Source organism: Leiobunum rupestre, chromosome 9, assembly GCF_980474605.1.
Source record: "Leiobunum rupestre chromosome 9, qqLeiRupe1.1.hap1, whole genome shotgun sequence".
Lineage (NCBI taxonomy): Eukaryota > Metazoa > Arthropoda > Arachnida > Opiliones > Sclerosomatidae > Leiobunum > Leiobunum rupestre.
Genome location: NC_143392.1, coordinates 16,230,237 through 16,242,234, shown reverse-complemented (window position 1 = coordinate 16,242,234; position 11,998 = coordinate 16,230,237). Strand labels below are relative to the sequence as shown.

General features: G+C 35.7%; 2 protein-coding genes across 6 annotated transcripts; both read left to right on the top strand.

Annotated features, from left to right (window-relative positions):
• The first annotated feature begins 215 nt into the window (after window positions 1-215).
• On the top strand, window positions 216-5,093 carry LOC149926684 (uncharacterized). 5 transcript variants are annotated; one of them, XM_090159081.1, is made up of 15 exons: window positions 216-319; window positions 458-586; window positions 659-762; window positions 809-1,125; window positions 1,275-1,558; window positions 1,626-1,953; window positions 2,016-2,107; window positions 3,143-3,265; window positions 3,331-3,461; window positions 3,525-3,641; window positions 3,701-3,846; window positions 3,919-4,388; window positions 4,467-4,571; window positions 4,628-4,850; window positions 4,913-5,093. In XM_090159081.1, the coding sequence occupies exons 1-15, from the start codon at window positions 281-283 to the stop codon at window positions 5,017-5,019; spliced, it is 2,715 nt and encodes a 904-aa protein (XP_090015207.1). In that variant the 5' UTR covers window positions 216-280; the 3' UTR covers window positions 5,020-5,093. The 5 variants fall into 5 exon arrangements, with proteins under 5 accessions (XP_090015207.1, XP_090015205.1, XP_090015204.1 ...); XM_090159079.1 differs by having other exon boundaries at window positions 222-319; window positions 3,904-4,388; window positions 4,467-4,568; XM_090159078.1 differs by having other exon boundaries at window positions 222-319; window positions 3,904-4,388.
• Window positions 5,094-5,211: 118 nt separating this feature from the next.
• Window positions 5,212-11,992, top strand: LOC149926683 (RNA-binding protein 12). The gene is made up of 3 exons (XM_090158446.1): window positions 5,212-5,343; window positions 5,570-5,766; window positions 8,868-11,992. The coding sequence occupies exon 3, from the start codon at window positions 8,923-8,925 to the stop codon at window positions 11,620-11,622; it is 2,700 nt and encodes an 899-aa protein (XP_090014572.1). The 5' UTR covers window positions 5,212-5,343; window positions 5,570-5,766; window positions 8,868-8,922; the 3' UTR covers window positions 11,623-11,992.
• Window positions 11,993-11,998: the final 6 nt, after the last annotated feature.

Below are 11,998 nucleotides of genomic sequence, written 5' to 3'. Positions count from 1 at the left end.
TTAGGGTTCCATGGCAAAATAAATTTGTGCTGAGAAAACCTATTGATTACGCAAAAACTATGAAAATAAGTTTGGTTGTAAATCTCGTTAATTTTCATACTTATTATTATTATGTTACTTATGGTAAGACTAAATGCCAGAAAATAAAGTTATCATTGCGGCGCGAAACTGTCAATTTTCAAAATCACAATTCAGAAAGCGGCGCCCCTAGCGACAGTTCGTAGCGAAGTTACTAAAATGCCCTGAAGGCTGAAATATTTTAATAAAAAAGCGCGCCTTTATGTATATTGGAACAACCCAAGACAAAGTGACAAATCATGTAGGAAAAGCCCTTAATGTTTTTTCATAAAGAACTGTCATAAGCCATTTTTTTTATTAAATAAAAGATTTTGATATTGAGATGAAATTCACTCAGCATGTTTTTTTGAATGAAGTTTAATTCTGTTTATTAAATGAGACTCCACATGCAATGGATCCAGGATTGAGCCTTTTCAACCCTGGTCAGGGAATTCATATGAGCACAGAGGATCATGGCCAAGAAGAATACGAAGATGATCTACAAGAGCAGAAACGTCAAGAAAAAGAAGTATGAAAACTACATCCGAAACATTTCGCTACATAGTAAAAATATTTTCCCAAAAACTTAAATATATTTCAGCTTCAAAAATTACTTCATACTGAATTTGATGATTTAATTGAAGATGATGAATCCAATGTCAGCACAAATATATCCGAGGATGGACAACAAATCGCTCTTGAAAAGTAGGCTTAATTTAAAACCATTGGTTATCTTAAATTTTTCATCCAGTTCTTTCAACAGGTTGTCTGTGAATCCTTGGCCTAATTCTAAAAACAATGAAACTTCAACCCCTAAAACAAATAATCTTCCCAAATGGTCCGTTAACTACACTCCCATAAGTGGGCATACCCAGTCTTCCAAGTATCAACCTTTCGCTAACAAGATTTTAGAAAATGACAGAAGAATCCTAGAGCATGTTTCGGAGGAAAGCTCCATTACTTCACCAAAATCTGCTGTGTTTAATGGTGCCCAGGATGATGCCATTCGTTTTAACACTGCTACTGTGCCAAACGGAGATGTTCCTATAATCAATCAACAAAATCTAAGTAATCATGTTCACTTGTTTTTACATTAATATAATTTTAATTAATAGTAGTTATTCTATTGAGATGTAAGATATTTCTGTAACTGCATGTGGCCCTCACCTAACTAGGCCTTAGCTATTCTATCGCAACTTAAGTAATCTTAATTACAGATGGTAAATTATCAGATGAAGTGGATTATACGCATCAAAGATACGCACAAGACTTGGTCAATATGAAAGAAACCATGCTTAAGCAACAAGGAGAGTATGAGCAAGAATTGCGCTTGCTAAAACACCAACTCATATTAGCCAAAAGAGAGAAAGAAAGCCTTACTTTTAGCCTACAGCAAGCCCGTCAACTATTAACAGAAAAGGAGCACCAGGTCTACGATTATCAGAAAAACATTGACCTGCTTGAGAAAGACCTGCGTAAAGAGAGAGATAATTATAAAGATGTAATTACCTTTAACAGTTTAAAGGGTGTTACACCTACCTGTAATGTCTTTGAATTTATGTAAACAGCTTATAACACAGCTGGAGGTTTCTAGATCAGCGATTGATTCTCTCAAACAACAAGTTTCTGAGATGACGCAATATGATGCTTACACTTACGTCAAAGCCAAGAATGAAAATATGTTAAAAATGTCTGAAATTCAACACAAACAAGAAATGAGCCAGTGCCAACGGGATATCAAGGAGAAAGATACGCTGATTAAGAAACTGAAGGCACAAGTTGATGAGTTGGAAAAGTATCAAGAGCAAACTTTACCAGAGAAACTCAAAGGAATCAGTCATTTGACTCGAACATTGGAATCTGTAGAAAATTACTGTCAAAAGCTTTTGACCACTGGTACTGTACTTCAATTGGTATTTTGTGCTATGGTGTTGGTTTTCACAACTTATTTATTTCAGACGCATTGAAAGAAGCTGAATTTTTAACTGCAGAACACAATGAAAGAGAATTAAAAGAGAAAGAACAGCAAAATATCATCACTACTCTTTTAGTACGTTTCTGAAATTCTTGGCGTATCGTTAACTGTACAAAATTTTTTACCCATAACTCATCCTCTGAAATTTTACATAGTTGGCCCCAATCCTTTACCAAAGTTCTGGCTATCCTACTGCTGAAATAGGCGCCATCTTAAATATTATTTATGTTTAGTTCAACTTATTAGAAAGTTCAGATTGCTTCGCTTTAATGAATTAGCTTCATTGCACATTTCTTCCCTAAAAAATGTGGTGGCCCATTTCCACTAACGAGGACACTACCTGAGGTGTTTATTTATCTTTATCTCCGATTTAGTTCAGGCTCAGGTGGTAAGTAGACCTTGGTGTAACTTGAAAATCCTTAAAAGGGTGGATAAGAATGGTATTTTGTTTTGTCATGGCAGCTGAAAATGTTTTTGACAGCTTAAAACCTGATTTGCCCATATTTCAACAAATTTACCCAATTTACGTATATTTATCCAAATTTGTCCATATAATGTGTATTTATCATAATTTACCCAATTTAAGTATATTTAGTATTTACCCAAATTGACATGTACTTACAACAATTTAAGTATATCTACCCAAATTGATATGTATTTACCACAATTTAAGTATATCTACCCAAATTGACATGTACTTTCAACAATTTAAGTATATCTACCCAAATTGACATGTATTTATCCAATTTACACATGTTCTGAATTCAGTTTCTAATTAAACTTAAATTTTGGAGAAATATTATTAAATTTTCCCATGTTAATTTCCGTAGAAAAAAATCAGGTTTTAAGTTGTCAAAAACATGTTCAGTTGCCATGGCAAAACGAAAGCCCATTCTTGTCCACCCTTTAAGGGATTTTCAAGTTACACTAATGTTTACTTACCACCCTAGTTTGAATGAAATCGGAGATAAACACATTGGGTAGTCTCCTTGTAAAGTATCAAACCGTGTAGAACTTTTCAACAAGTTGAACAAAGAATAAATATTTAATGCTTGGGCCTACTGTTTTTTAGCTTCACTATGTTGGGTTCAAAAAAAATTGTTCTTTTAGAATGCCATTTCTGATTTGGGTACAAAGTTGCAATGTGGTTCAAATCAAGTGCCAATTGATGCCCACACTTCAGTGTTGAAGGAACTAGAACGCGAGAAATATGAATTGGAAGAAAAATTCAAGGTTTGCTTATGACGTCTTTTCTTGCTTTAAGGTAGACTTCATTCAATTTTCATTTTAATCACTAGATCCTATCCAAAGAACTGAAAGTGGTTGATAATGAAAAGAAGGAATTGGCTGATAATAATAAGAAACTCTCAGCAACGATGGAAACTATGATTAAGAAGCATGACTTAGACATAAAATCTGCGATTGAAAAGTATATGAATAACTGTTCTTGTTAATATTATGTTTATTATCTTACCAATTTATGCAATTACAGATATCATAGTTTACACAGTAAGGACACCAAATTGCTGCAGTCTGAGTTAAATGAAGCTGCCATTGAAGATAAAACTAGATTACGAGAGTTTTATGAACAAAAACTGGCCCTTGTTTAGTAGGACTTTTTCTTTTTCTTTTAAATATTGACATTTTTGTGAGTGTTATAAATTCCAGTGAAGAGCTTGATATTCAAAAAACGAGACTTAATGAAGCCCAAGATTTATACGTTAAAGTTTGCCAGGAAAAGAACCAGCTAGAATCAATTTCCAATTCTAACAGTATTAATAAAAATTCGCTTATTCAAGATCAACTGCACAAAGGTTGAATAAATACAAGTATATTCAAATCATTAAAAATATTAATATATTCTCAAACAGCTTACAATCAAATAGAGATTGAACTGCGACAACAAATAGAGAAACAGTATGAAAATAGGCTAAAACTGGTGGAAGAAGACTGGACTAAGAAGAAAGCCCAAGACATAACATCAGCCGTGAAAGAATGCCAAAGTGCCTTATCAACTAATGAACAGAAATTGCGGAAGGAACTGGAATCGTTAAAACACGAACTTTCATCCGTCCAAAGCTATCTTAAAGAAACTGAATCAAAACTCCAGGATTCGGAAGATAACTTCAAGAATTTGCAAAGTTTAACTGAAGAATATCGTGTAAAGATAGTTCACCTTGAGGCATCAATGGTGGATCAACAAAATCATTTTGAGAATACACAGAAGCTATTTCTAAACCAAGTAACTGAACAACAGAAGGATTTTAACGGAAGACTTAATTACATTGAGCAGGCTCAAAGAAATGAAATTGATAGTATTATGGCTGAGGTTCAAAAAGCGATGGAGGAAGAGAAGGCAAATAATCCAAATATAATTCAGATGCAACGCTTTAAATTTTTGCTAAATTTTAATAGTTGTTTTTTTAATTTAAAGGCTTCTATAATAAGTAAAGGCAATGAAGTTATAAAGAGATTACAAGAAGAATTACAAAAACTCAAACAGCAACTACAAACAAGGAATCCAAAGAACAAACAAGTTGTGTGTAATTTTGTGTTAGTGTTAATTATGTCTACTAATAGCAATGCATTTTGAAGGATTTCTCCTGTTTGGTCACTATTCCAACTGAAAAAGAGAGAATTTTATTTGAGGAGTTGACTAAAGCCACTAATTACATTCAGCATTTGGAGAAACAGTCTAATAATATTCAATACACATCAAAACACTCTGTAGAATCTCAGACCACAACTAAAATGGTGGACAAACAACAAGTTAAAGAGTTAAATAATTTATATAAGGAGCTAGTATTAGAGCTTGAAGGTAAAAGTTTGCTTAAAATAGATTTAGTTTGTGTTATTTTATTCATTATCTTTATTCAATAGCTGAAGTTGAAAGGCATCATACACAGAGATCCAAAAGTGCAGCCACAAAATTATACAACTCTATTTTGGAATATCACAAAAAATTTAAAGCTCTAAATTCAAGTTAATTGTTTTAAAGGTTTTTAATGTATAGTGTATATAAATTATTTTTTAGAAAAATTAAAAGTTTACCGTTTACAAATTTTACAATTTTGACTAATTTCAACCAATCAAAAATCGATAAATTATTAACGTGAATTTTCGACCAATCAGGCGATGAGAATTTCTTAAGTGATAAACAAATGCCATCTTCTGGAGAAGATACGAGACAACGGAATTTTCTGTTCATCTGATTTCCTTTTAAATTTACCAGTGTTTTGAAACAATCGGTTTTACAAGAAAATATCGTTATTTTTGCATAAATATTAACATTGTTTAGCGATATAAGTAAGGTAAGTTGGGATTTTTATAAATTGTTGTCGTTTAAACATAGGTATTAGTTTGATTGAATTGGATTTTCTAAAACCAAGGCTTAGCTTTTGTAACTTTTGTTTTTTGCTATTTTAAGCCTTGGTTGAAGAGTTATCTAGCTCAAGGTTATGAAAATTGCCTTGTAAACTTACAAAATATGTATGATATTGTATTTTGTAGGTCTGCGATGAGTTTTTTCTTTTACAGGCGTTGGACGGCCTACACAGGAATCTATAACTGTTTAAAATCACTGTTTTCCTTTGGAGGAGTAAGCCTAGGATATCATTATTAAATTTGCCTGGTAGAAGCATTTTATTCATTCAAACTTGAATAATCCAAATAAACAACTAAATGATCATCAAGGTTGGAAATAAATGAATTCTGAAGAATAATTTCTTTGAAAGGTAACTTCAGAGTAATACATTTTATATCAATGATTCAGCTGCATCGTGTGTCTTGATTATATGATGCGTATCAGTAATATTAGGTCATGCCTAATCTATATAGTTTAAGAAAGATTGTGTTAAAAATTTCCAAGACTTAAAAAGTTTGGTGTAGATAATTTAAAATTGGGTTTCTTTAATGTAAAATATTAGAGTTCTTATTCTCTGACATTCTCATTCTTAATGAAAAGGAAGTAGGTAATGAACAATAATTTAGTTTAAGATTGATTATGAAAGACCATAAGTATTTATATTGTAGGGAAATTTGTTAATAAGACTGTAAATTTTATAGGCTCTTGTAATAGTCTAACCGTAACAGGGAAATGGTTAAATTCATTTAGTATTGGGAATTTGTTATGATCAAAGTTTTTGTTGCGCTTTTCTTTTGATATATAGTCAGGTATAATGTTTTAGTGATCAGTGACAAAGTGACTGAAGTTCAAAGCCGAGTGGCTTACCAGGAAGTGTTGTCAAAAATGATAAACTTCTAAATCTACTCATTCATTCTGATTATAAAATTGAGATTAGAGCCTTTTTTATAGATAAAGAAAAGCTTTCCTCCACTCTCTTATGTGTTGCTAACTTACCTTCAAACTGATTAGAAGATTTAAGAATTTTAAAATATTGAGATTTAATAATTAGAAAAGAAAAACACCTGTGTATATGGTTATAGAAGACAAAATACAACTTTAAAATTACACAGTAAAACGACTAGTTTCGCTCTGTCAGAGCGAAACTAGTCATTTCAACCATTTTAATTTTATTAAAAATTAAAGTTTTACTGTGTAATTTTAAAGTATTATTTTATTGTTTTCTATATTGAGATTTAAAATTAAAGTGATGAATCGGTATTTTGAGAGGGTTGTATCTGCTATTAGCCGTATATAATCTGCAACATATTTTCAACAAATTTAGTGCATTTAACTAAGAAGTTGGGATTGTTTTACGTTTGATAGAGGCAACTGTCTTATATCAGTTAAGAATTACCAATAACTTCTAGAAAATGATTAATTAGTTATTATACATTTTTGAAATCTGCTTATGCATTATTTTGCTAAAACATTTCGATTTCACTCTACAGTTAATTTGAACTCTGGAGTGAGCATTTCGCTTATGCCTACTTTGATTTACGTACCTTCATACATCTGTTGACCAATGTTTATCTTCAAAGCTGGCCTTATACAGGTGTATATTAGTTTGATTGATGAATTTAGTTAGCTTTTTAATTTGTATTAAGATTTAACGCGTTAAAACATGCTGACTGTCGATCGTCTTATTTTTATAACTTCTTGGACAAACAATTGTTTTCTCACCCTTTTGTTGATAAACGTCTCTTGGCACTAAGCTCAACTTTGATGTTTTCTGCGATGACCAGTGGAATTCTCTGCTCTTCACTCCGTTATAGTTTGATACAAACTTTAGCTCTTCCTTCAGATGACAATGGTGACTTGTAACTAGACTATTTTTAGTTTCAATTTAAAATTTTTTTTAAACTGCTCACTAAATTGGATTTGATAAAATCTACAGCTAATCCACTTATCCCCTTGGATCACCTTGATTGGAAATTGTTTTATGTGAACTCTGGGGGTTCAATGGAATTTGCTCTAATTTTACATATCCGTAATTGAAACTACCTAATATGTGATTTAATTACAATTATTCTTACACCAGTTTAATCTGCAGGCATATAAATATAAGCTTAGTGGTAATTTAATTGTAATGTTTTAAATTTAAATCAAATTTAATTGAATAGTGGCTGTGGGAGTGAATAATTTATGAGGTTTTTGACATAAATCAATGTGAAAATAAGCTTTACATTGACTCATCTTGATATAATGGCAATGTAAAAACATTCTTACACAACCAATAAACAGTAGTGTTGGAATAGTTTTACATTTTTGCCTTAGTTACCATTTTAGAATTGATTGATTTAATATCTATCAAATAATACATACGTAAAATCAATATTGACCTATGCTATTGGTTATTTTGAAATGAAGGATTCTTATGTTCAATTTAACGAAACAAATTTACACAAAAAATGAGTAATAACATTTTTGTTTTTAGGAATATTTTTACAATACATGATTTCACAAAACTACAGTTTCATATTTTAGATCTTCAAATATTTCTCAAACTTCACTTATTGCGCGATAAAAATGTCGAATCATAAGATCGTCACAAAATTTCATTGTTGAATTTACCAACAAAATATTCCCTATAATTATTTGAAGTTGCTAATTTTTTAGTTTTAGGTGTGAAGGAAATTTTTATCATAAGTTTACAATTTATATGACAAATTAATGGGGATTTTAACTTCTCAGACTAATATCATAAATTTATGATAATATCTCTATGGAATTCAATGTAAGTTTATTGCTTTCCACAGAGCTTTTATATAAATTTATGACATTGATATTAAGTATTTTAGTGGGTATGGTACTATTGTGATGTAATAAGTAATGTAGAATCAGTTGCTCTCTTGTTAAACTTATAAGAATTTTATTTCGCTTGATTTTAAACTTTTATTTCATTCTTAATTTCAGCAGTAAAAGTTGATTTATTTTTGGGCAACAAATTTCAAAAATTATGATTGGGTCAGCTTAAATGGAATTTCTTGCCATTTTGAAATTGGTGTTTTACAGCATCAGTATTGGGGTAACAACCCTAAACAAATTACACTGACATTCCAAAAATTCCGTCTAAGTAACCGAAGAAAATTAACCTTGGGTATATATTTTCATTTACAACCTTTCCGTATCATTACTACAAATTAAGCTTCTCTGGTAGTTTAATATTATCTTATACCTAGCTTCATTTTACTCAATCATAGTTTAACTTTTCATATTTTTTAATATCTTTGATTAGACGAAATTTATAATTAAGTTTGACCACGAGAGAGTGTTTCTGATTTTTTATTCAAAGTGGAATATATTTTTGGTAGAGGGCACGACCCCGACCTTTCGTAATACCCGGGTCGGTGGCGCCCCGATACATATTTTTAACGCAATCATCGTATTTTTCTCTTCATGCAAAACCATCTGGGTATTCTGCCTTTTCAGGAACCGCCTATAAGTTGAATCAGTTTTAGAAAACTGATCCAGGCTTTTGTTAAGGATGTCCATCATCATTCGACTTCAGAATTTACCGTGGACGGCGAACTCCATGGACATTCGTCGCTACTTCAACGGTTTGGTGATTCCGGATGGAGGGGTCCACATCGTTGGCGGAGAGAAGGGCGACGCATTCATCGCGTTCGCCACCGACGAAGACGCTCGCCAGGCCATGGAGCGGGACCACGGCAAAATCAAAGACGTTCGCATTAAGCTCCTCTTGAGCAGCAGAAACGAGATGCAACGCGTCATTGACGTCGCGCGAAACCAGACACTAGTGGCGCAGGGGATGGGTGGGCTCGCTCCTCTTAGTGCCACCGGCGGCAACGGGAAGCAGTGGAAATCTAGTAACAGCCCCGATCGCAGACGCAGTCGTTCCCCCGATAGACGCAGAGACCGCGATAGGGATAAGGGCTCCAAAAAATCGAAACGTAAAAGTAGAAGTAGAAGCCGCAGTCCTTCGAGAAGGAATCGCAGACACGAAAGGTCCAAACACGATCGACGCTCCGAGGACCAGGTCTCCAAAAAAGACGAGACCTCGAGATCGTCTTTCGATAACAATATTGGCGAACCCGAGAAATCTGGTCTAGCCTCTATGTCCGATAACTCCCTTCCACCCGTTCCCTTACCACCGGCGCCGACCCCCGACCTGGCCCTGTTGGCGCCCCGCATACCCAACATCAATTTCCCGCCACTTTTCCCCATCGTCAACCCCGGGACGATGAATATGGGTATGGCCATGCCTCCGATGGCTATTCCCGTGCCTTTACCCGGACAATTCGCCCCCGGAATGACGTTTGACGGGCTACCTTCGCAACAGACTGATTCCAGAGACTCCTTCGACAAGAGGGATCCACCAGTTTGGCAAAACCCTCCCGGTAATATACCGTTTAGTTTGCCAGTAATGCGAATGAACGCGCCTGGTCCGGGGAAAATGGGTCTCGATCCTCCGCTTTTAGGAAATAACGTAGTCGTCAATAACCTTCCGAACAGAATGGATCAACGGGCTCCGCTCCTTCCTAACATCCCGTTACCACCTAGTCGCGACGATAGTTCAGACTCAAACTCGGCACCACCATCCAATCGCCAGCCAATGAACGAACCTCGCAATTACGACCGCGGAAGAAACGGAAGTCCTACGAGTCAGATGTCCTCTAGAAATAACGGTAACGGTCGAAGAGGAGAGTCGAGGTACCGGGGTTACGCCATCGAATTGAGAAACATGCCGTACACGATTACGTACAGAGAAGTCCGCGAATTTCTCAAGGGTTGCCAAATGCCCCCGGATAGCTTAACGCTCGTCGAAGTCAATGGCAGAAGAACCGGAGTGGCTTACGCCCTTCTTTCGAGCGAAAGAGACGTCCAGGAAGCGCTCCGAAAGAACAAAAGCTACATGCTCAATCGCCGAGTCGAAATCAGAAGGTGCGACGAAGATGATTTTATTGACGCCTGGGAAAACGCCGGCAATAGAGTCAGGAAGTTACCCAAGAACACGGAAGACTTGGTAATAGTTCTAAAGGGCATACCGTTCTCGTCGACGGAAAAGGACATTGTCCAATTTCTGAACGGTTTGCAAGTATCGGATGTCGTGGTACAGTACGACCAGATGGGCAAGACAGTCGGTACTGGTTACGCGCGGTTCTCGAGTTACGACGATTACAAAATAGCGTTAACATTCGACGGTAAGCCTTTGCAACACAGATTCGTCGAAATCGTGCCCAGTACGATCGAGAAGATGTACGAAGCCAGCAAATATTCTCCGGCACCCATGGGTCGACCCCAATTTCCGAAAACAACTCCCCTTAATGACGACGTCATTAACAATATTCGTTCCAGTAATAAGTCATTCGCCATAGCTCTCAGAGGTCTTCCACCTAACGTCGTGGACAACGATATTGTCGCTTTTTTCAGTCGTGCCAACGTCGAACCTCAAGCGGTACACATTATGGTCAATCCGAACGGGTTACCTTCGGGAGACGCCTTCGCCGAATTTTCGAACGTTGTCGATTTGGAGAAAGCTCTGAAACAGGATGGAGAGATTATAGGAGGTCGCGGGGTACGAATGAACCCAATCTCCATGGATAAAATGCACCAAATACTAGGAAGACCCAATTTCCCCGCGAGGAACGCCAATGATTCTAAAGGCCCGCTCATAGGGATCGCTCCGCCCGCGATGGATCCGAATTTCGACATGAAAATGATGGACAACATGGGAAATCGACCCCCTTTCGTAGGCGAGCCCGACATGGATATAGATCCGGATATGGACATGAACGGACCTTCCTTTTTCGGGGGCCCGCCTAATTTCGGTAGACCAAGAGGACCCGGACCAATGGGACCAATGAGTGGCGGTGGACCCGTACCCGGAGGACCCATGGGTGGTGGTCCGCCGTTCCCCATGATGGGACAACCTAGATTTAGACCAATGATAAGACCTCAAGTACCTGACAATTTCGGTAAACCCGGCTGCGTCGTCGCTGCCAGAAATATCTCTTTCAGAGCAACGGATTCGGATCTATTGGAACTGTTCAAAGCTTATAATATCAAACATTCAAACATTATTAGACGTTTTGATAACATGGGAAACGTGACTGGGGACGCTCGCGTGGATTTCAATACGCCCGAAGAAGCAGCTAGGGCCGTGCTTGAATTCAGTGGACAAATGTTTCTAGGCAGGAACATTATATTAAGCAAACCTCTATAAAAAGTCTTAAAATCTAAACGTCATGTAAATAATTTTTACAAATTTGTTTTAACCTCCCAAATCTCTGCGTCTAGAAGGGTACGATAGTTATTGTAAATTATCGAAAAAACTGGCGTATTCCTAAAGTATGGCAAACAAAGTGTCTAGTCACAAGAATTATTCGAAGATTTGTATTTTTACGTTGCGAGGTTTAATCGTTTGTAAGTTCGTTAGGTGAAATAATTACCTCATTAATCTCATCCGTTATCATTTTATTTTTTGGTTCAACTATAAGTAACGTGGTTCAACTAAATCGATCTTTAGTTTACGCTCGTATAATTTCGAAATTATTTTGTCACGTAATCATATTCTTCAACAATTTAAGCTTTATAGGCTT

Coding starts and splice junctions, on each gene's coding strand:
- LOC149926684 (XM_090159078.1), top strand. CDS start 281: ATGTATATTGGAACAACCCAAGACAAAGTGACAAATCAT. Junction 1,126..1,274: donor AATCAATCAACAAAATCTAA/GTAATCATGTTC, acceptor TCTTAATTACAG/ATGGTAAATTATCAGATGAA. Junction 4,572..4,627: donor ATCCAAAGAACAAACAAGTT/GTGTGTAATTTT, acceptor TGCATTTTGAAG/GATTTCTCCTGTTTGGTCAC.
- LOC149926683 (XM_090158446.1), top strand. CDS start 8,923: ATGTCCATCATCATTCGACTTCAGAATTTACCGTGGACGGCGAACTCC.